Source organism: Carcharhinus amblyrhynchos, chromosome 3, assembly GCF_965287045.1.
Source record: "Carcharhinus amblyrhynchos chromosome 3, sCarAmb.v2.hapA, whole genome shotgun sequence".
In the NCBI taxonomy this organism is placed as follows: Eukaryota; Metazoa; Chordata; class Chondrichthyes; order Carcharhiniformes; family Carcharhinidae; genus Carcharhinus; species Carcharhinus amblyrhynchos.
The window spans coordinates 85,370,188-85,391,584 of record NC_137326.1 but is presented as its reverse complement, the minus strand read 5'-3'; the positions used below and the strand labels follow the sequence as shown (position 1 = coordinate 85,391,584).

At 43.4% G+C, this 21,397-nt stretch overlaps 1 protein-coding gene across 1 annotated transcript in view; it reads left to right on the top strand.

Annotated features, from left to right (window-relative positions):
* tmtopsa (teleost multiple tissue opsin a) overlaps positions 1-19,347 on the top strand; it is a 104,812-nt gene extending 85,465 nt beyond the window's left edge. The window contains exon 4 of the mRNA XM_080185471.1: positions 16,066-19,347. Coding sequence (XP_080041597.1) covers positions 16,066-16,332 — 267 coding nt within the window. The 3' untranslated portion in view covers positions 16,333-19,347. The remainder of the gene's footprint in view (positions 1-16,065) is intronic.
* Positions 19,348-21,397: the final 2,050 nt, after the last annotated feature.

The window sequence follows — 21,397 nt, the reverse complement described above, 5'->3', positions numbered from 1 at the left end:
GGTGGGGGGGGGGAGGGCCGATCGTTGTCTGGTGGTGGGGGGGGGGAGGGCCGATCGTTGTCTGGTGGTGGGGGGGGGGGAGGGCCGATCGTTGTCTGGTGGTGGAGGGGGACCAGATTGTGGTCTGTTCTTTTTTCAGATTAAAAACTAGTTTATTGGTTCAACATCCACCTGAATTCACATTTGAACATATTCAGAGTCAAACTAGAACAATTATAGTTTGTCATCTATACTTTGCAGCACAGTACAAACCCTTGACCTAATCAGTGCAAGTCCAAATACAGCATATTCGTACGGCCAAATTTAAAAAAGTACTCAAAAATACTACACATTGTTATTCTTCAAATAAAACAAAGAACAAAAACAGCCCGGGAAACAGGCCCTTCGGCCCAACGAGCCCGCGCCGCCATTTTAACATTACCAGTCCCCCCCCTCCACCCATGACCCTTATCTATAGTTTTATGGCAATCCACATTGAGGGAAACGAACTTAGGGCCAATTTATTCCTGCCAATCAGCCTAACAGCACATCTTTGGGGTGTGGGAGGAAACCGGAGCACCCGGAGAAAACCCACACAAGCACAGGGAGAATGCGCAAACTCCCACAGACACTGGCCCAAATCCATGTGTCTGCACAGCAATCAGTGATAGTCACTGAGCTGTCGTCTTGCCCAGCATCTGGTCCAGTTTAATCGTACACTAACGACATGAAGCACTAGGCCAATCTCAAACAACCAAGAGGACCCATCACGTGTATGCCCCTCGTTGGACAACAAGGCGGACTGACTTAAAACCTGTGGATGAAAAGAGAAAAAACTCTCATTTCCCCATCTTCTTCCTCTTCCTAACTCTTCTGATATACAGGACATTGTTACATCTTATTAGAACTTCTCCAAGGTAACCCACTAAAATGCCATCAACATATTTTTCTGTGTTTGCCAACTGCATGTTCATATATCCATCGACTGATGGCAAGTAGCCCTTGTATTCCATTCCCCATTTTAACTTCACCGTCACCAGTTTGCCAGTTAAGCCATTGAGGAAAGGTTTTGGATTCAATGGTAAACTCCCGCGGAGGGGAGGTACACAGAGCCCTCGGGCCTGGCTCCTCTATCTCTCTCCCCTCCCTCACCATGCTGAGGGGGAGGGCTGATCGTTGTGGTGGGGGGAGATGTTCTTCTGGAGGGGAGGGGGTGAGAGGCTAGACCATTCTCGGGGGGGGGGGAGTGAGGCAAGTTCGTTGTCAGGGGGGTGGAGGGCAGTGAGGCCAGATCGTTGTCTTGGGTTGGGGGGAGGAGGGAGGTGGGTCAGATGTATGTCTGTTTGGGGGGGGTGGGGGAGGGGCACATGGATCTCTCGGGGGGTGAAGGGCAGGGGGGTCTGCTGCCATTCTGCAGATGATCAGTGGGGGGAGACAGGGGCGAGGGTGGCTATCAGTCTGGGTAGTGGGAGGTGGATAAGGGGGGGGTGTAGTGATGTGTGTGTGTGTGTGTGTGTGTGTGTGTGTGTGTGTCCCACTTATCCACCTCCACCACTACCCACACACATCACTGCCCCCTTTATCCACCCCCCCCCAACTACCCAGACCGATTGCCACCCCTGCCCCCGACCAGAGATCCATCTGCCTGTCCCCAGAAATCCATCTGCAACCCCCCCCCACCCCTGGAAGATACATCTTACATGCCCCCCCCCCCCCAAAGATACACCCTTTACACCCTTGCTCCCGCTTTCTCTTTCTCTGCTTTCTGCGGCTTGGGAGCGATCTAACACGGGTGCAGTTTTTCCATTTTTTTTCTAACTGCGCGTGCACAGTTCAGAGCTCCGATCATTCCGGCCGCGCTAACCCTGCCCACAGCGCAAATCGGACTGGAGATGGCTGAGAGCATATGGGGGCGCCTGATAGTGGATTTCTAAGTCGGATCTGTACTACACCTAGAACCAGCACTTAGAATCAAGATGGTAAAATCGGGCCCAATGAGCTCATGACTGATCTGATAATCCTGAACTCCACTTTCCTGCCTTATGGCCATTACTCTTGATTCCCTTACTGATTAAAAATCTATCTATCTCAGTGTTGAACATACTTAATGACCAAGTCTCTACAGACATCTTTGGTGCAAAGATCTGTTAGGTTCACTGCTATCTGAGAGAAGAAATTCCTCCTCATCTCCATTTTACATCTTATTCTGAGATTATGCCCTTTGGTCCCCAACTAAATATTCAATCCCTAAAAAATTACACCACATATAACAATCAGGGCACTCCATACTTGGAGTGATTTGTTTATGTGCTAAGTATAAAATGCATCCACAACATTTCTTTCAGGTTATTTATATCTGGCCAATAAGAATATCTTACCTTCTTGCTCTGCATAACTTAAGAAAGTGACCAAACTTTCCTTCATCCCCATTACTTCTGCACCTACCTCCCCAACCCCTGCCTCCCCCACTACATCCCTCCCCCTCACTGCCCCCCCCCCCCCCCCCCCCCCCGCCACCTCTGCCCCACAACCTTGAAACCTGACTGCAACAATTAAGTAATTCTGAACATTGAGTGTGGATATTCAGACTTGTGGCACATGACCCACAAATAAATATGTCAGTTCTGACAAAAGATCATCCACCTGAAAACGTCTGGGTTGGACATTTACGGCCTCGCTCGTCCGGAAACCGTAAAATCCTGCCTGAGGTCAACAGACCTTTCCTTTGTCCATTCCTCGCCCACTCTGATTCCTGAGACAGTAAAATTCCAGCCATGGTCTCTCTTTCTCTTCATTGAGGCGCCGACACCACAGTGGCTTTGACTTAGAGCAAATGGAATGTAGAAACAGTACCTAAATTATAGGATGAATGACCACTGGCTTCTTGAAAATGAGAAGTCCTTTCATCTGGTTGCGTGATGAATTTTAGTTATTAGGGTACCGTCTGATTTAACCATGGCTAATTGCCAAAAATGGGCACTTCTTAACAAATTTTCCACTTCCTGTATGATTAATGAATGGTTGCGAAACAGGTCAATTTTGGCGTTCCCATGCACTACATCTTGAATAACATTGACTGCTATTAGTAGATTGGTACAGCTGCCCTTTGCACCTGTGTATTTCAGTTTACACTCACAGTAATAGCTATATTTCACTTCCCTCTTGAAAGCAACTATTGTCATTCGTAAATCAACTGGAGTTGTGAATTGTAGGGTTTCTTTGGCTGTTTACTGGTGTAATGTACTATCGACATTTTGCTAATTGGAAGCAGTAATGTTGTTAAGAAGTCCAACATGCCGTTTTGTTTTGTAACTCTGTTTTGTTTTCAGTTATAAATAGAAAATTCAATATCAACTGTACATCTTCAAAGATAAAGTAGTTCCTCCTGGATTAGGTTTGAACCATTAACAGATTTCTCTATCTCGGTGCAGACATGGTGGACTGAATGGGCTTCTTCATCACTGTAACAATTCCGTGCTTTATTCAGTAACACGTCATACCAGCCGTCCATTCCCTCTTTTAGTTATGCCTGAGAGCATGTGCGTCATGATACTTAGCCAAAATGTTAACAATGGTCCTAATGTGATTTGGGGGACTGCACAAAGCACCTCTTTCATATTATAGAGGCTTTCCCATTGAATCCAGAGTAATGATAGAAGTATAAGTGGATTAGCTCTAGCAATGCAGTGCATTACCTTACAATCTGGCTATCTGATTTTGGAAGGAAATAATAAAACAAGAAACAACACCTGGAGGCAGTAGTTTACCTTATCATGGACACAGCTGCAGTTAAACATTCATTTTTTTCTGTCCCTCTACTTTGGATACTGCTTCTGTGCAACTAATGGTTAAAACAAATGGAACAATCTGCCATGGACAACATTATATACAGTGTGCCTGATAACAGTGCAACTGCAAAACAAAAACCTATTTAGCTCTGGCTGTCTCGTGATACACTCAGTTTCCCCTGTGCAGCGCCGTTCTGTCTGCCTCACTTTTCAACCCTACTCTCTTTGGCCCTGACACTCAGGCCCCCCTAAGTCTGGCGTTCTGTTTGCCTTATGGTTAGCCCCTACTCTCTTTGCTCCAGTCACTCAGTCTCCCCTTGGCCCTGCCGTTCTGTCTGCCTCACTTTTCACCCCTACTCTCTTTGGCCCTGTCACTCAGTCTCCCCTTGGCCCTGCCGTTCTGTCTGCCTCACAGCCTGGGCCCTGGACCTTTCCTTTACACTCTTTGCTGCTCGTCCAATCACAAACTAATTCAGCCCTGTACTTGCTGCTGGTAGGCTCACTAGTGATCCTATCAGCAAACGAAGAGAAGAGAAAGTCTGCACTTTCATCAGCAACTTTACAGCATTTTTGAAATATAAATCATTCAAATATCAAACAAGTTTGATGGGCTGCATTGAGTTGAACAAGCCTGCTTTAAGGTGCTGGAATGGTGGTCTGGTATATTCCAGCAGCACTTCCACCAGCTGCTGCCAATCCCTCAAGGCTGTCGAGCTGGCAGCAGGGGTGATACCTTGATCAGGCAGGGATGTGGCTAACCTATTGTACTTGGGGTGTACTGATGCCTGCGATCATGTTTTGCCTGTGCTCGGATAAAGCAAGTGATCTGGGTTGCCAATGAGGTTAAACTGAGGCCTTACCTGATGCAATTTTTCAAAGCCATCTGGGCCTTTTGGCTAAGCTGAAGCTCGGATCAAGCCTGGGATGATGGTGAAATGCCTCATTTCGTCAGCTTAGATCTTGTTTGATCAAGCCCAAGATGGGATGTATGTTCTTGTCGTGTCAGCTTGAATCTGGCTTGTCCCTCATGGGGACTCTGGCTTTTTTGATTAGGAATAAAGTACCAAAAGGTACAAAGGAAAACAAAATGGCCTCACACAGGGTGTGTCATGAGGATAAACAGGCTACAAGCACAATCGTCACGTACTTCTGATAAAAAAATTTTAACACATCTCCCTGACATCACACAAACTATCTTCAGTGAGGTTGAATGAATGTGGATCTCACAGAGGGACATTGACCAGAATTCTCCGGCCATTCACGCCAGCAGGATCCTCCGGCACTGCCAGCAGCGCACCGCCATCCATGGGTTTTGCGGCAGTGTGGGATGGCATCAATAGGAAATCCCGTTGACGGCAGCGAGACCAGATAATCCCACCGCCAGTGAACAACACACAGAGTCATCATAGCAAGGTTGACAATCACCATGGAGGCCTTGGTTCAAAGAACAAAGAAAATTACAGCACAGGAACAGACCCTTCGGCCCTTCAACCCTGAACTGACCATGCTGCCCGATTTAACTAAAACCCCCTACCCTTCCGGGGACCATATCCCTTTATTCTCATCCTATTCATGTACTTGTCAAGACACCCCTTAAAAGGCATTACCGTATTGGTTTCCACAACCTCCCCCGGCAATGAGTTCCAGGCACTCACCACCCCTTACATCTCCATTAAACCTTGCCCCTCACACCTTAAACCTGTGCCCCCTAATAATTGACTCTTCCAGCCTGGGACAAAGCTTCTGAATATCCACCCTATCCATGCCTCTCATAATCCTGTCAACTTCTATAGGTCACCCCTTAACCTCCGTCATTCCAGTGAAAACAAACCAAGTTTCTCCAACCTCTCCTCATAACTGGTGCCCTCCATACCAGGTAACATCCTGATAAATCTTTTTTGTACCCTCTCCAAAGCATCTGCATCCTTCTGGTAGTGTGGCAACCAGAATTGAACACTATATTCCAAGTCCGACCCAACTAAGGTTCCATAAAGCTGCGACATGACTTGCCAATTTTTAAACTCAGTGCCCCAGCTGATGAAGGCAAGCATGCCATATGCCTTCTTGACTACCTCCTCCATCTGTGTTGCCACTTTCACTGATCTATATACCTGTACACCCAGATCCCTTTGCTTATCAATACTCTTAATAGTTCTGCCATTTACTGTACATTTCCCCTTTGTATTAGACCTTCCAAAATGCATTACATCACATTTGTCCAGATTAAATTCCATCTGCCACCTCTCTGCCCAAGTCTTCAACTGATCTATATCCTCTGATGATCCTCATCGTTATCCGTGAATCCACCAACCTTTGTGTCATCTGCAAACTTACTAATCAATCCAGTTACATTTTCCTCCAAATCATTATATATATATATTACAAGCAGCAAAGGTCCCAGTATTGATCGCTGAAGAACACCGCTTGTCACAGCCCTCCATTCAGAAATGTATCCTTCCACTGCTACCTTCCATCTTCTTTGACCAAGCCATTTTTGTATCCACCTTGTCAGCTCACCTCTGATCCCATGCAGCTTCACCTCCTGCACCTGGCTGCCATGAGGGACATTGTCAAAGACCTTACTGAAGTCCATGTAGACAACATCCATTGCCCTACCTTCATCAATCATCTTTGTCACTTCCTCGAGAAACCCTATCAAGTTAGTGAGACACGACCTCTCACTTGTATGTCCACTTATTTTCAAGTGGGAATAAATCCTGCCTCTCCAATAATTTCCCTACCATTGATGTAAGGCTCACCAGCCTGTAATTATCTATTATTCTTGCTACCCTTCTTAAACAAAGGAACAGCACTGGCTATTCTCCAATCCTCTGGATCTCCCCTGCTCTCAAACATCAACAACACGCCGCCTTCCACCACTGCTAGGTGGCTGAAGATTCCCTCCCACTATCATTGAGCAGAAAATGACTAGCTCTTAAAGTAAAAGAATTCAAATGTACATAATCACACCTTCACTTGGAGATTAATGGTGTCTAGTGCAAATCCAACAAGACCTGCTGAACTAAGGCTTCCACAGTGGTTGCCATCCTTGCTATGGTGGCACTGTGTTGTCTGTGTTTTGGAACCATGGTGCCAGATAGAATACAGACAAACCCCTCCATCCTTCTCTGTCGGTTGCTGAATGACTGCCTCATGTCCACTTGATGTTCTACCACCTGTCTTTGTATCTCCAGCATTGAGTTAGCGACCACTCACAGAGGCTCATCACGTATCTTGGACTCATCAACTGTCTGGTCTCCAGCAGCCCTAAAATCTGCGCTGTCCCTGTCTCTGACTGCTGCAGGGATATGAGGTGTCCTCCAGTAGGAAAGCCCAAGGCTAATCTAAGTCTATGTCCCACTGAGTTGTGTGTCTCTGCACTTGTGGAGGATATGGGGGAACACTGTGACAGTTCTTCTCTGGTCTCTCATCTGACATGGTCTGGGGGACTGGGTGTTAATTTGGTTACCATTGTGGGCCTTGATCTACTGGCTCCTTTAAGAGAGAAGAAAGTTTGGTTCACAAGCAGATGGATTACAAGATTTCATGTCACCGACTTTGAATGTATGTTGCTGGGGCAATCTGATCTCACTTTCCTCCCAATATCAATCTCAGTCCTCCCCAGTGAGTTCAATGACATACTCCTCAAAATACACGAGCGTAACTATGTCACCCACTCCCATCCCCTGGTCTGGGACTTTTCCTATCTGTTATGGGTCAGCTTGTGCTGGGTGAAAATGAAAGAAAGGAATGTGATGGGAAGGGATGGAGCAGAGGCTGGGAAACATGTGCGTGTGGCGAGCCCTTTCCAGAACGGGCTGAGGATAGAATGTGAGCAGCATGGTAGATGGTGATGTGATTGTTTTTCTAAGCAGATCAGTGTTGCTAAGTATTCCCCGCTGATGGTTGTGTGAGATCCCTGAAGAGATTAGCAGTTTAATTAAATGATGCCATGGTGAGAGTTCAGAGGGATTGGAAGGATGACTTACCCTGACAGAGCAACTCCTGCCAGTCAGCTATTGATGTCCAGCAAACCAGCGACCTTCTGGTTTGACATAGTGGCTCAAATGCAGCTGGCACAGTGGACTACCTCAGAATAAGGGCATCACGGCATTGCCAGGAGAGCAGCCATTGACCCGTATGCTGCAGTGAGAATGACTGTATACTAGCTGGATGTTGAGGGAGTTGAATCCCTCTCAGAATCTGTCTTCTCCCTCCTGTTTTCATCAGTTTTTCATGCTCTGTTTTACCTCTGCTCATTCTCCCTGAAATGCAAACTGTTGCACCTGTGCCAGGAAGGAAAATTTTTAATATTTTAAAAAATGTTTTATTCCATTCCTTAAAGTTACAAAGCCAGTGTTCAGCATGGACCGGGCAATCCCAAATCCAATCCTTGTTTGCCCTGAAAACCAAATTCAAAATTCAATTGAATCCAATTTGTAGTCCCCTCAAGAGAGACAAACACCATCCAAGCTGACAAGATAAGGCATTTCAGCCCATCTTGAGCCTGACCTGACACTCGATCTGAGCCAAATGGCTGAGAAGTGATTGAATCCTTGAAGTCCTTGTAGACTTGAACAAGTTTAAAGAACTCTAAAAGTCAACCAACGCTCCCACAACCCCAGCAAGCACCAATAAAAATCATCAGCAACTCACCCATTTGACCATCCCTTAAAATTACACTGCTTGGGTCCGTTTCTTCATGTTCAGCTCTGACCTTTTAAGTGAAGAAATTAGCTGGCGGATCGAGCTCCAAAATGGCAGGACCTACATCAAATCCACATTACTGACATCATGATCTGCCTACTCTGCACACTTCCAGCAGACACTCATTGCAAGCATTCCATTACTCTTACCAAAATAGCATCAGGTGTGGCTCGTACCAAAACTGTGTACAGGGTGCCAGGATTGTCTCTTATGAGGCAAAACCACATTCATAGCACTAAAAGCCTGGGGTAATAGAGCAGAATTTCATTGCCCTGGTGTCTAGCTTGCATCATTTCTCCACCTAAAAGGGTGGCTTTTGGGCTGATTTTATAATAAGAAATTAACTTCATTATTGCCAGGCATTAACTATGCAGGGTGCTTCCTTGTATCACTTAATTAGAAGGGACTGCCAGAAGACAAATGAGGGTCAAATACAGGGCAGATGATGTTATGTTCAAATGTTACATGACTGTTGTGACTATTAATCTTTTCTCATTTTCGCCCCTACCTATTTTGAACAAACTCTTGAGTGTGTACTCAGCCCTGGTCCCAGACAGAGTCTCTGTGAAGCATTGTCTTCTCCATGTCAAGCTCCACAGCTCCTTGCCGACTCTTTTTGAGGAGCAACAACCTGTCTGCCTTTTCTATCTTCTTCTGACATCCAAAAATGTATTATTCAAGAAGTTTAAAAAGCATAGTAGTGTGCTACAAAACTGAAAGCGTGTTTTAACAATTTAATTGATTATATGGTTTACATGTTTAATCACAAGTCTTTTCATCTGGCAAATAACACAATGCCCTGGGGATTTGATTATTACAATGTAGACATTTCAATCTGATCTCCCCAAAGTAGATTAAAATTACAACAAGGAACCTCAGTTCATCACAATATTTACAAATGAATGGATACTCTGTTACCATTTTCCAGCACCATTGTGTTCCTCTATTAAACTTACTTTCATCAGAAAAAAAATGTCTGGGAACTACAGGCCAGTGAGCCAAATGTCTATAGTGGGTAAGTTGTTAGAAGTTATCCTAAGAGACAGGATCTACAGGCATTTAGAGATGCAAGGAATGATTAGGGATAGTTAGCATGGCTTTGTGAGTGGAAAATCATGTCTCACAAATTTGATTGAGTTTTTTGAAAGGGTAACCAAGAAGATAGATAAGGGCAGGGCAATCAATGTTGTCTACATGGACTTTAGCAAAGCCTTTGACTAGGTGCTGCATGGTGGGCTGTTGCATAAGGCTAAATCTCATGGGATTCAGGGTAAGGGAGCCAATTGGATACAAAATTGACTTGACAACAGAGCCAGAGGGTGCTTGTAGAGGGTTGTTTTTCAAACAGGAGACCTGTGACCAGCGGTGTGCTTCAGGGATCAGTGCTGGGTCCATTGTTATTTGTCATTTAGATTAATGATTTGGATGAGAATTTAAAAAGCATGGTTAGTAAGTTTGCAGATGACACCAAGATTGATGGCATAGCGGACAGTGAAGAAGGTTATCTAGGATTGCAATGGGATCTGATCAATTGGGCCAGTGGCTGACGAATGGCACATGGAACTTAATTTAGATAAATGTGAGGTGATGCATTTTGATAGATTGAACCAGGGCAGGACTTACTCAGTTAATGGAGGGTGTTGGGGAGAGTTAAAGAACAAAGAGATCTAGTAGTACAGGTTCATAGCTCCTTGAAAGTAGAGTCACTGGTGGACAGAGTGATAAAGAAGGCATTCAGCATGCTTGGTTTTATTGATCAGAACATTGAATACAGGAGTTGGGACGTCTTGTTGAAGTTGTACAAGACATTGGTAAGGCCACACTTGGATTATTGTGTACAGTTCTGGTCACCCAATTATAGAAAGGATATTATTGAACTAGAAAGAGTGCAGAATAATTTACTAGGACACTACAGGGACTTGATGGATTGAATTATAAAGAGAGACTGGATAGATCGGGCCATTTTTTCCTAATGTGTAGGAGGCTGAAGGGTAATCTTATAGAGATCTATAAAATAATGAGAGGCATAGATAAGATGGATAGTCAACAACTTTTCCCAAAGGCAGGGGAGTCTAAAACTAGAGGGCATTGGTTTAAGGTGAGAGGGGAGAGTACAAAAATGTCCAGGGGGCATTTTTTTCACACAGGTTGTGGTGAGTGTCTGGAACAAGCTGCCAGAGGTAGTAGTGAGATAGGTGCAATTTTGCCTTTTAAAAAGCATTTAGATAGTTACATGAGTAAGGTGCGTGTAGAGGGATATGGGCCAAATGCAGGCAATTGGGACTCGCTTAGTGGTAAAAACTGGGCGGCATGGACAAGTTGGGCCGAAGAGCCTGTTTCTATGCTGTAAACTTGTTTGACTCTATGTCCCGATGAGAATTGTTCTTCTAATAAATCAGAAACCCTGACTGGAAAGGAGCGGCATTGATTGTTAAACACAAAATAAAGCCACTGCTCCATGGTCTACATACACAACTCCTATCCAGGACATAGTTCTGCAGACCCTTCCCGGTGCCTGCCTTATAAAGGGCTTAGGTGATGAGTTCTAAGGAATTCATATTCAACGAGCTCCACAAAGAGATCAATTAGTGATTTCCCCATATATGCACCATAAGTATATCAATGGGAAGAGGATAACCAGGGAAAGAGTAGGGCCCATTAGGACCAAGGGGGCAATTTGTGAGTGGAGCCAGAAGACATTGGTAGAGTGTTGAATGAATACTCACATCTGTCTTCACCCAAGAAAATGAGGACAATGTGTTGAATTCAGGAAAACAGATTGTATGGTTCTTGAGCAAATTGAAATAGGAAAGGACAAGGCATTGGAGGTGTTGGCAGCCTTAAATAAGATAAGTAAGAAATAAATTTCCAAGTCCAGATAAATTGTGTCCTAGGCTGCTGTGGGAGGTAAAGGAGGAGATTGCAGGGGCTCTGACCCAAATTTTCAATTCCTCTCTGGCCATGAGGGAGATGATGAGCATCCAACAGCCATTACAATCTTTCTTTCCATTAGTTGGAACCCCTTGAAGAGTTTTCCCAAACTTCCACTGGCATAAATTTGCTAGATTTCTTTGATGCAAAACTGATTCAGTCTGCCTTGATGTCAAGGATTGACACTCTCTCCTCACCTCTGGAATTTCTCCCTTTTGTTATGGTTTTAATTGAGGCTGAAATGAGCCTCAAACTGAGCATGGGTGAGCAGGTCAGTGCAGTTTAAGTGCTGATATGTAGCACTATCAATGACACCTTCTGTTACTTTGCTGAGTTTTGAGAGTAAACTGATGGGATGGAAATTAGTCAGATTGGATTTTCTTCTACTTTCTGCGGATAGGACATTTTGGGGCAATTTCCACTTTGTTGGTGATGTCAGTGCTGTAGCTGTACTGGAACAACTTGGCTAGATACATCACTGGTTATGGAGCACAAGTATTCAGCAAGACAGCCAGATTTCTTTGAGACTCATGGTCTCAGCTGTCTCCCAAGCACTTAACCATTTCTTAATCTCACAAGGCATGAATCAGATCAGTTGAAGACTGGCACTTGTGATGCTGTGTCCTCAGAAGGAGACTAAATTGGACTTGATCCTTCTGGCTGAAGAAGGTTGGAAACACTCCAGCTTAGACTTTTGCATTGACCTGTTGGGCTCCATTGAACTTTCTCCTTCAACAAATAGTTTAATTGACCAGTACCATGTGCAGAAGTGACAGAGCTGTGAAATGTTGACCTATTCTGTTGGTATGATTGTTTTGCCTTGTTTCTAGTGCTTCCACTGTATAGCATGCACATAGTTCTGTGTTGTAGCTTTACTCTGCACTTCCTTTTTAGCTAGCCCTGGTGATACTCGCATGCTCTCCTATACTGCCCGTTGAAGTAGAGTTGGGTCCCTGGCTTCATGATCATATAGAGTGAGGGGATATGCTGTGCTATGAGATTACGCTGCTGCTTTCAGAGGTTAGACCAGTTTTGAATCCATTCTATTTAGCACAGTGAAGGCGCAAGACAACACAATGGAGAGTGCTCATTGTGAAAATTGGACTTTGTCACCAGAAGAATTCTACAGTGATTACTCCACCTGATGCTGTAATGGACTGATGTATCTACGACAGGTAGACTGTTGAATACAAGGGTAGATTTGTGAGGGCTTAACATGCTCCATGCATTTCAATGTCACATCTGTCTGTCAGGTACTGTTTTACCAGAGCCTCTGGAACAGTAAGATAATGTGGACTATGGGCCAGATTCTCTGACCTCGCCCACAGCTGGGATTTTCCAATCCCACCGCAATGGATGGAGATCAGGCTGAGCACCAAAATCTCTGTTCTCATTGGCAGCAGCAACGGGACATGAATGCTGGAGAATTCCTACCAGCAGCTTGCTGTTATCCAGATTTACCTATGGCTGTGCAGTTACAGAAGTTGCTTAGTGATATACTCTATAATAGCGGGGTTAGCCGAGCCACTATGTTGATTGTAAAATCAGCACCATTATTATGTCTGATTGTATATGTGATTCTTCAATAAGGTTTACATGTTTTTTGAATAAGTTGGTTACAGCATGACTGCTGTCAAAGCAATAATTTTTCAAAGCCTAATCATGTGTGGGGCTGACAAGCAACTTTTGCGGGTCATTAATTTCAAAATCAGCTTTGACAGTCGTTCCAGCTCATCAGTATTTAATGGTTTGCATTTTGACAGTAAGTGTGGTATCTTGTACAAATAGGACACTCAAACCTGGACACTCCTGTCATTCAGAAACACATCTCCATGATTGCAAGCAGCACATAACTCTGACCTTTTCTCCCAGATAATGGATTTCAAAAAAATGAGCTGCTTCCAGTGAGAACTTGTTTCGTTGATCTGATCTGCTGGGTCAATAAGGATTCTCGCAGAGTTCTTTAAACTTTTATTTAAAGGTTGAAAGCAATTACTGCAAAAATTCCCTGTAATGAGTGCTGAGAGAACAATAAACCCTAGTCCATTATTTCCGAAGCTGCTAGCATGCAAACTCATTCTGCCTGCTCATTCAAATGATTGCAGCATTCAGTCATTGCTAAGCATGTTGTTGAGTGGTTATATGCCTGATTAGAGGAGGAAGAATCCTCAGAAGCTGGCAGAAGTTCAAGCTCGGCTATTTTACTTAAAGCCAAACTTCATCTTTTTTGCGAGACATGATTTGTCTGGAGCAGAGGGTGGAAGTCTTTCTAGAAGTGACTTTGACACAGGAACGACAAAAAATACAAGACTATATGGCAGAGAAGCAGCTGCAAGCTTTTCCAACGCAGCACTACTGGAGGCCTGGGTGCATGGGGTTGAAGGGAGGAGAGTTAGCATCCATGGGGTGGGGAGTGGGGTGGCTAGGAAGCCTCAGCCAAACTCTGAGAAGATAGTACAAGCGGATAGCTGTGATGATGGGTGTCAAGGTAGCCCCAAAATCCTATTTACTATAAAAAAGATTTTTTTTAGTGTACAAGAGTCAACAAAGCAAACACAGTTAACTCAAACAAGCACATTTTGATTGAATGTGAACTATAAGTTGCACAGTAAATGGCATATACAACTAAGACTGCTCTTACGATTTGGCTCAGCAGTCCACTCAAATTTTGGTGATCACACTCAGTCATAAGGTCCTTCAAACTCTGTCTTGTTCGTGAAGATCCTCCTTGGAGCAGTTCTGATCTCTAGCCAACAGCTGCGCACAGCCCTCCTGAGTTTCATGAACATGATCTCTACAATAAAAGGCACAAGTCATGCAGAATCTACTCAACTCCTTCTGAGTGAGGTAGACTTTCCAATATATCATGTCAGAATAGACACACAGCATTCACAAAGTGATGTGCATGCAATTAATTGCACTATGCACTGAGAGAAACTTGTAAACTTTATAAAGCGGCTTGGTCATTCTAGCTGGAGGGAATGAAAGGTATTTAGCTCTCTTGAAATTCAGAGTTTCAATTACCTCCATCATGCAAAAATGAACACAGGACTTGGAGATATTGTAAATATCACCTGCTTCAGCCTAGAAGGAGTCAGATGCAAAATAAATCACTTTCACAGCCACTGGCAATACAGTCCTCACCTGGCTCTGAGGCTGCTGCAGGTGACAGATTTCGCTGAGGACATCCTTAGAGAAATAGAGAAGTTTTAACACATTGTTCCTCATTGAGATTTGAGGAGGAGAATTGCTCATGGAATGCCCTGGATAGGAATGGCCTCCTATTGAGAGCCCTTTTACCCCCTCCTCCTCCGCCTCCTTCCGGCAACTTTCCCGGCTCTGTGTCACTCTCGCTATCATACTGTGAGCAAAGAGGGGTGCAAACTATTGCAATCATGTCTAGAAGGAGGTGATTTCTATCAAATCCTTGAAGTTAAAACAAAGTTCTACCTCATGCGTCACGCCATTCCCTGGAGACTTAAATGATTCTAGAAACCAAAAAACACTTCTACAATCGCAACAAGAACTAGTAGAAATTAAGCAGCAATTTACATGCTAAACAGGTGTTTAGCTGTGCATGTTTAAGAGACAGTGTTGGCTAGAGTGTTGAGCTCTAAAATGGCAGCGATGGTATCATCGTAGCACTGGATGTTGATTGATGTCATGATCCACTTACTCTGCATAACTCCAGCCAACTCTCGTTTTGTTTACACCAACAACCTCACCCAAGCGGCAACCAGAACAGCCAAACACGCGCATGCATCTGGTCTGTCACTTTAAAAGCAAATGGGCAGCACAGTGGCACAGTGGTTAACACTGCTGCCTCACAGCACCAGGGACACGGGTAGGATTCCTGGCTTGGATCACTGTCTGTGTAGAGTTACACATTCTCCCCGTGTCTGCTCTGGTTTCCTCCCACACTCTGAAGGCTGTGTGGGCTAGGTGCATTGGTCTTGCTAAATTCTCCCTCAGTGTATCCAAACGGGCGCCGTAGTGTGGCAACTGGGTGATTTTCACAGTAACTTCTTTGTAAACCTACTTGCGACACTATTAAATAAACTTAAATGGAACTCAGAATGCTGGAAAAATGGGTATCCTGGAGCTGCATTTCATAGCCTTTCTGTTATTGCTGAATCATACCCCACAAATTAAGTCAACTTTGATTCTGTCAACTTAACTTTTATAGATTTAGCTGATCAGTTGTTTGATTTACTTGCCGTCTGGTCCAAGTTCTAATCAAATAATACAGCAAAGCTTTTATGACACATCTTCTTCCAAATGAGATTTATGATGACGGATGGTGCTTCAGGCATAAGTTATTACTTGTGGGAGGCTTAAAACTTGTTGAAAGGTGATATAGTTGAAAGGCCTGAGGGCAGGTTACACACTTTGAAGTATGGAAAGACATCAATGGAGAAGAAAATAATGGAAAGTCAAACAAACATTAGGTGAGAAATCACTGTTCTTCATGTAAAAGGTGTAACGGAAAGTGCCAGAAGTTTGATGTATGTATTTGCTAACGTATTAGCTTGCGCCACAGATCTTTATGTGAGTGCCAAATTGGACTTAATTCACAGATAATGTCACCACTAAAGCACTAATTCTGCTAACTGTTGAAGATTTACTCGAATGTTCTGATCATTTATTTTAATTTGTCTAGTTCTACAGATGTTTTAAGGCACTGCTGATCTGTCAGAATTTACCCATTGGCACGAGCACCAAAAGCCTGTCTAGGACTTTCAAGAATGATCGAAGAAAGAACACCACCAGCTTCCTAAAGGCCTCTATTGCTCAACGCACATCAGTGTATAAAAGCCGGTCTGATAACAATCAAAAAGATGCAGACAAAGAGCTTTCGTGTGAAATTACAAAGCCACCAGTTTCTCTCGTGGTACACTACAACGACAAACCAAATGGAAACTTCTGATCGCAACTCCATGATACATTCACACTGCTTTGGAAGGAGGAAAATTCCCATGGAAATTATAGTAATCCACAGCTGGTGAAAGATAAGTTGCCTGTAACAACAATCAAAATAAAATAGATTTTTTGTGTGATGGTTGAACAGTACAGAGAGCAAACATATTCTTATGGATCAATGAATCTTTTGGACATTGAGAATCTGAGCCATGGCTGGCCCTCCAATTCCATGTTAAATACTGCATGTTTCAAAGTTGCACAATCATAATGCAATTTATTGCCCTGGCTTTCTATAAAATAATGTATAACATGGAATAAGTTTTAGGAATATAGGGGACAATTCCCCCAGCCGATTGCACTGTTCTAACAAGGCCAGGAGACATAAGCAGAACCATTTAGTGGACTCCCAGCTGGGTGCCATGGCCTCCACACATCTCCAGGACCTGGATTTCAGGCGACGTCAGCCCCACACAGGAAAACGGTGTGGAGTTACTTTAAACATTTCAATGAGTATTTAAATATCATTGGTGGGCCCTGGGCTGAAGCCTGGGGGCCGCTAGCCTCTCCCCCACTGCCAGGAGTGGTTCACTTGAGCAAAGTTTACAACAGTTCTCCACTAACGGGGAGCTAAAGACATGACCCTGCTAGAGTGAAGGGGTGGGCCGCGGAGGCCACTCAGCGGGTCTGAAGTCATGGAGGCGCCCACTAGGCATTTACAGCCTGGTAGTGCCAGACTGGCCCCCTGGAAATGTCCAAGGGGCAAAGTGGCAATGCCCGGGGGTAGTCAGAAACATAATTACTGTTATATATAGAAAGCAGAATTGATACTGTTCTTCAAACTGAAATCAAGCACTCAAACAAGAAGCAACTGTGGAGTATCGTATTACCATCTTCACTGACAAAATGTAATATGTAAAGCAATGTACAAACCATCTGGTTGTTGTCTCTTTGCTGACAACAAAAACTTGTTACATTAAAACAATATCTTTTACAAATAGCTGTGCAGAATGCTACATGTACACGTCAACTGCAGATGACTATACTTGCTTAAAACCATGACAGCCAGTACTTATTTTATGTTCCAGTCAAGAGGAAAATTATGTTTCTGACTGGTCCAGTTGCATTTTCCCCTTAGCAAATAATCTGAATTCAATTTGTTTGGAAGTCAAGCAGTTCACCAATCTGTTTTTCACTTTAGTTCTTACTTATAATCAGTCTTTAAGCACCACAGTTCCAGTCAGAAGTGAGAGCTAAATAAATCAAAAGATAAACAGATGATAATGTTAATTTGTGTGATTGTAAGCACTGTGAATTTAGTGCATTTAGAATTTATTAAATGCTATCTTTTAGTTTAATTTATTGTGAATATTCTAATGTGGGATCCTCCACTGCTCCCCCAGTGCAAATTTAGACAACATCCAAATGCATGAAACTGCCAACAATCATGGTTGTCATCATCCACAAAGGTTTTGACATTGACTGCTTGAATATCAAGATTAAACCGGTAATGCACTTTGGTCTAGAAGCCCTGACCTGAACATTTTCTCTGTGTAGCTGCAGATTGCTGAGCATAATTTTAGTATGTCTGCAATTATGCAACTGAAACCAGCAGACTCTGATTGTCACAGGATCCAGTCTGGGGTATTCCCTGTCTGTGTGTCTCAGCATCACAATGCACAGGGTTCTCATTGAAACAGCGTGATGGGTTAGGGTCCAGAGAAGAGCTTTGTCCAATTTTAAGCATCAGTGGAGCTAAGAGCAGCTGGAGGTTGACTTTAACTCTGCACCAACATAATTTATTTCTCTATATCTCCTGCACACAGTTAAAGTCCTGCCTTTGACAGCCACAAGTCTAGCCACATCTTCAAATAATGATTGAGGCACAAGAAAGGGAATTTACGGGATTAAACTTAGCTATTAATAGTTCTGATTACCTTTCAGAGATGTAAACCAGGGAGTAGGACCAGATTTCCCTCGAATGGTGACTCCCTGCTGGAGCGTGCTTCCACAATGAACATTGTTAAAGGAGTGCTGGCAGGCTGGCATCCAACACTGCTCTTCCTGCAAAGACCAATGAATAGGAAGCAAGAATAAAATATTGGGCATTTATTCTTTTCTCTTCCCAGGGCAGTGAGCCCAATTGTAATAGTCCTGCCATCCTAACAGAGATCTGGTAATACAACAAACATAAAATTGGAAATAAACTTTATGGGCTGTATACCTTAGATGTTCACAAAATAAGCCAAGAAATCACTTGTGGGGAAGAATTACTTCACTACCTGTTGAAGGGTAAAATCACTACTAGAAAAGGCTAGTAATCCATTTACTATTTTTGCATCCGTTACCAATTCACTGACCTAATAGCATTACACTGTTGTAACAGCCATTCACACCAGCAAGATTTCCCATCCCACTGCAGTGGACGGAGATTTGCTTGGGTACCAAATTCTCTGAACTTGCTGCAGCAGGAGTGAGGCAGGAACAGCTGATAAGATCACGCCTAGTTGTATGTTCGAATTAGTCATCTTGTTACAATGTTTTCATCCTGTAAAATGTGATGAAATGCCACAATGAATTGCATTATTTAAAAAAAGCTTTTGAGTGTCTATTGTAAAACAACATCCATTCAGTAGTTTTTATATGCTGTTAAATGGTATGTAACAACTTATATTAAAGTTAGCTTTCGCAGATTTAATCTTCTAAATGCCTTTCTTAAATACTTAGCAAAATTCCAGCAATTCAAAGCTTCAATGAATCAGAGAAATCAACATGCAAAGTTTATTTATTAGTCATAAGTAAGTTGCATTAACACAGCAAAAAAGCTACTGTGACAATTTCCTCATCGCCACATTCCAGTGTCTGTTCAGGTATACTGAGGGAGAATTTAGTATGGCCAATGTACCTAACCAGCATGTCTTTGGATTGTGGAAGGAAACCAGAGCACTGGGAGGAAACCCACGCAGACACACGGAGAACGTGCAAATCCCACACAGAGAATGACCCAAGCTGGGAATTGAACCTGGGTTCCTCATGCTGTGAGGTAGCAGTGCTAACCACTACACCACTGTGTTACCTCTGGTTAGTAGAGTGAAGAGATTATTTCAATGCAAACTTCATACTGGACCTGAGTGTTAATGTTTATTGCTGGGTTGGTTTACATCTCATAATACATATTAGGAATTGACTAAATTTCATGTAGAATCAACAGAATGGCTTTGAAGTTCAAAGCACAATATAACTAAGTGTTCCTGTGTGACTGTGGTATTAAAATGTTAAAAATATGAGTATGTATTCATAATTGCTGCAATTTAGAGAAATCATGAAAGATATTTTGTCTTGTTAAGCAAATTTTATTAAAATGATGTCTGAGCCAGTTTAGATCGTCATATAAATAAACTCTGATTAAACTAAACATCTAAGTGTGATTCTTGATTTAGTTGACTGGCTCAATGTCAAACACATTCATCCACCTAGAACACACAAAGGATCAGACACAGCAAGTAATAGTGTTGTGAAGTGAGTGTGTTATGAACTCAATGTGTCCTCTGAGATTGGGGCTGTGTAGCTGGCACAGTGCTGGATCACTCTTATGAGATTGTGACACAACCAGAAAGGGAAATGTAACATTTCATTCCTCTAGCTGCATCTTAGTTGTTGCATTTGAGGTGTGCCAGGTAATAGTAACTCAGAACATAATGTTTTGGGATGTGTAGGTGGAAGAGTAAAAGGCATATAAGAAGGAAGCTGTTCTGTTGTAATGTTCCTGGACTAGAAATTCATACACCCAGGCTGATGCTCTAGAGAGATGGGTTCAAATCCCATCATGGAAGCTGATGACATTTAAATTCAGTAAATAAATCTGGAAGTAAATGCTAGTCTCAATCAAGGTGATCATGGAATCATTGTTCATTTTCATAAAAACCCATTTCATTCACTAACGTCCTTTTGGGAAGGAAATCTGCCATCCTTACAATGTCTGGCCTATACGTGACTCCAGAGCCACAGTAATGTGATTGACTCCGAAGTGGTCCAGCAAGTCATTTACAAGACTGCTATGAAGCCTAAAAGGAATTAAACAACCACCCAATGTCAACTCAAGTGGCAGAAATACCTCTGGCAAACCCCGCATTGTCCACCTTTCAAGTCCTCCTCACTAGCATTTGAAGACTTGAGCCAAAATTTGGAAAACTGTCTCACCATTTCATCAAGTTACAGCCTGACATAAACTCACCAAATCATACTTTCCAGTCAATGTCCCAGACACCACCATCAACATTCCAGGGTATGTCTTGTCCCACCCTCAAGATAGACCCTCCAGGCGTGGCAGCATGGTGGCATGTAGTCAGGAGAGAATTGTCCTGGGACGTAACAACATTACCGTCAATCATGGGGCAGGAAACCTCCTGCTGATTACCACCTATTGCTGCCTGCAGTCCCCACGTAGCTGATGAATCAGTACTTCTCCATGTTGAACAGCAATTGAAAGAAGCACTGAGGGTGCCACGAGCACAGAATGTATTCTGGGTGAGGAACTTCAATGTCCATCACCAAGAGTGGCCCAGTAGCATCACACTACTGATTGAACTGGCTGAATTCTGAAGGATAAACTGCAGCAGGTGATGAGAGAACAAACAAGAGAAAAAAAACCTGTCTGTATACCATGGTAGTGGTTTTAGCTTGTGTGTGTAATAAACTTTCCAGTCAGCCTGCCTGAGTAACCACAGTGGCTCTATAGTCTATTACTTGTGTCCAAGGTCCCATTTGATTTGAGTCACAGACAATCAAAGTCAAAACAAAAGGAAGCCATTGCATCCATGGAGTCCATGATCATTCTTTATAGATCAATTCAATTAATCCCATTCCCCGGCTCTATCCCTGTAGGCCTTCTACACTCAAATGCCTAACCAATTTTGTTTTGCAATTAACGATGATCTCTGCTTCCACCACCACTGTAGACAGGATCTTCCGGGGACAGTCAATAATCAGGCAGGTTGATCTCCCAGGATGAGGCTATCCCATTGCATTCCAGGTGTGCTGATGTCTGTGATGTCCCCAAATGCAGGATACTCAAC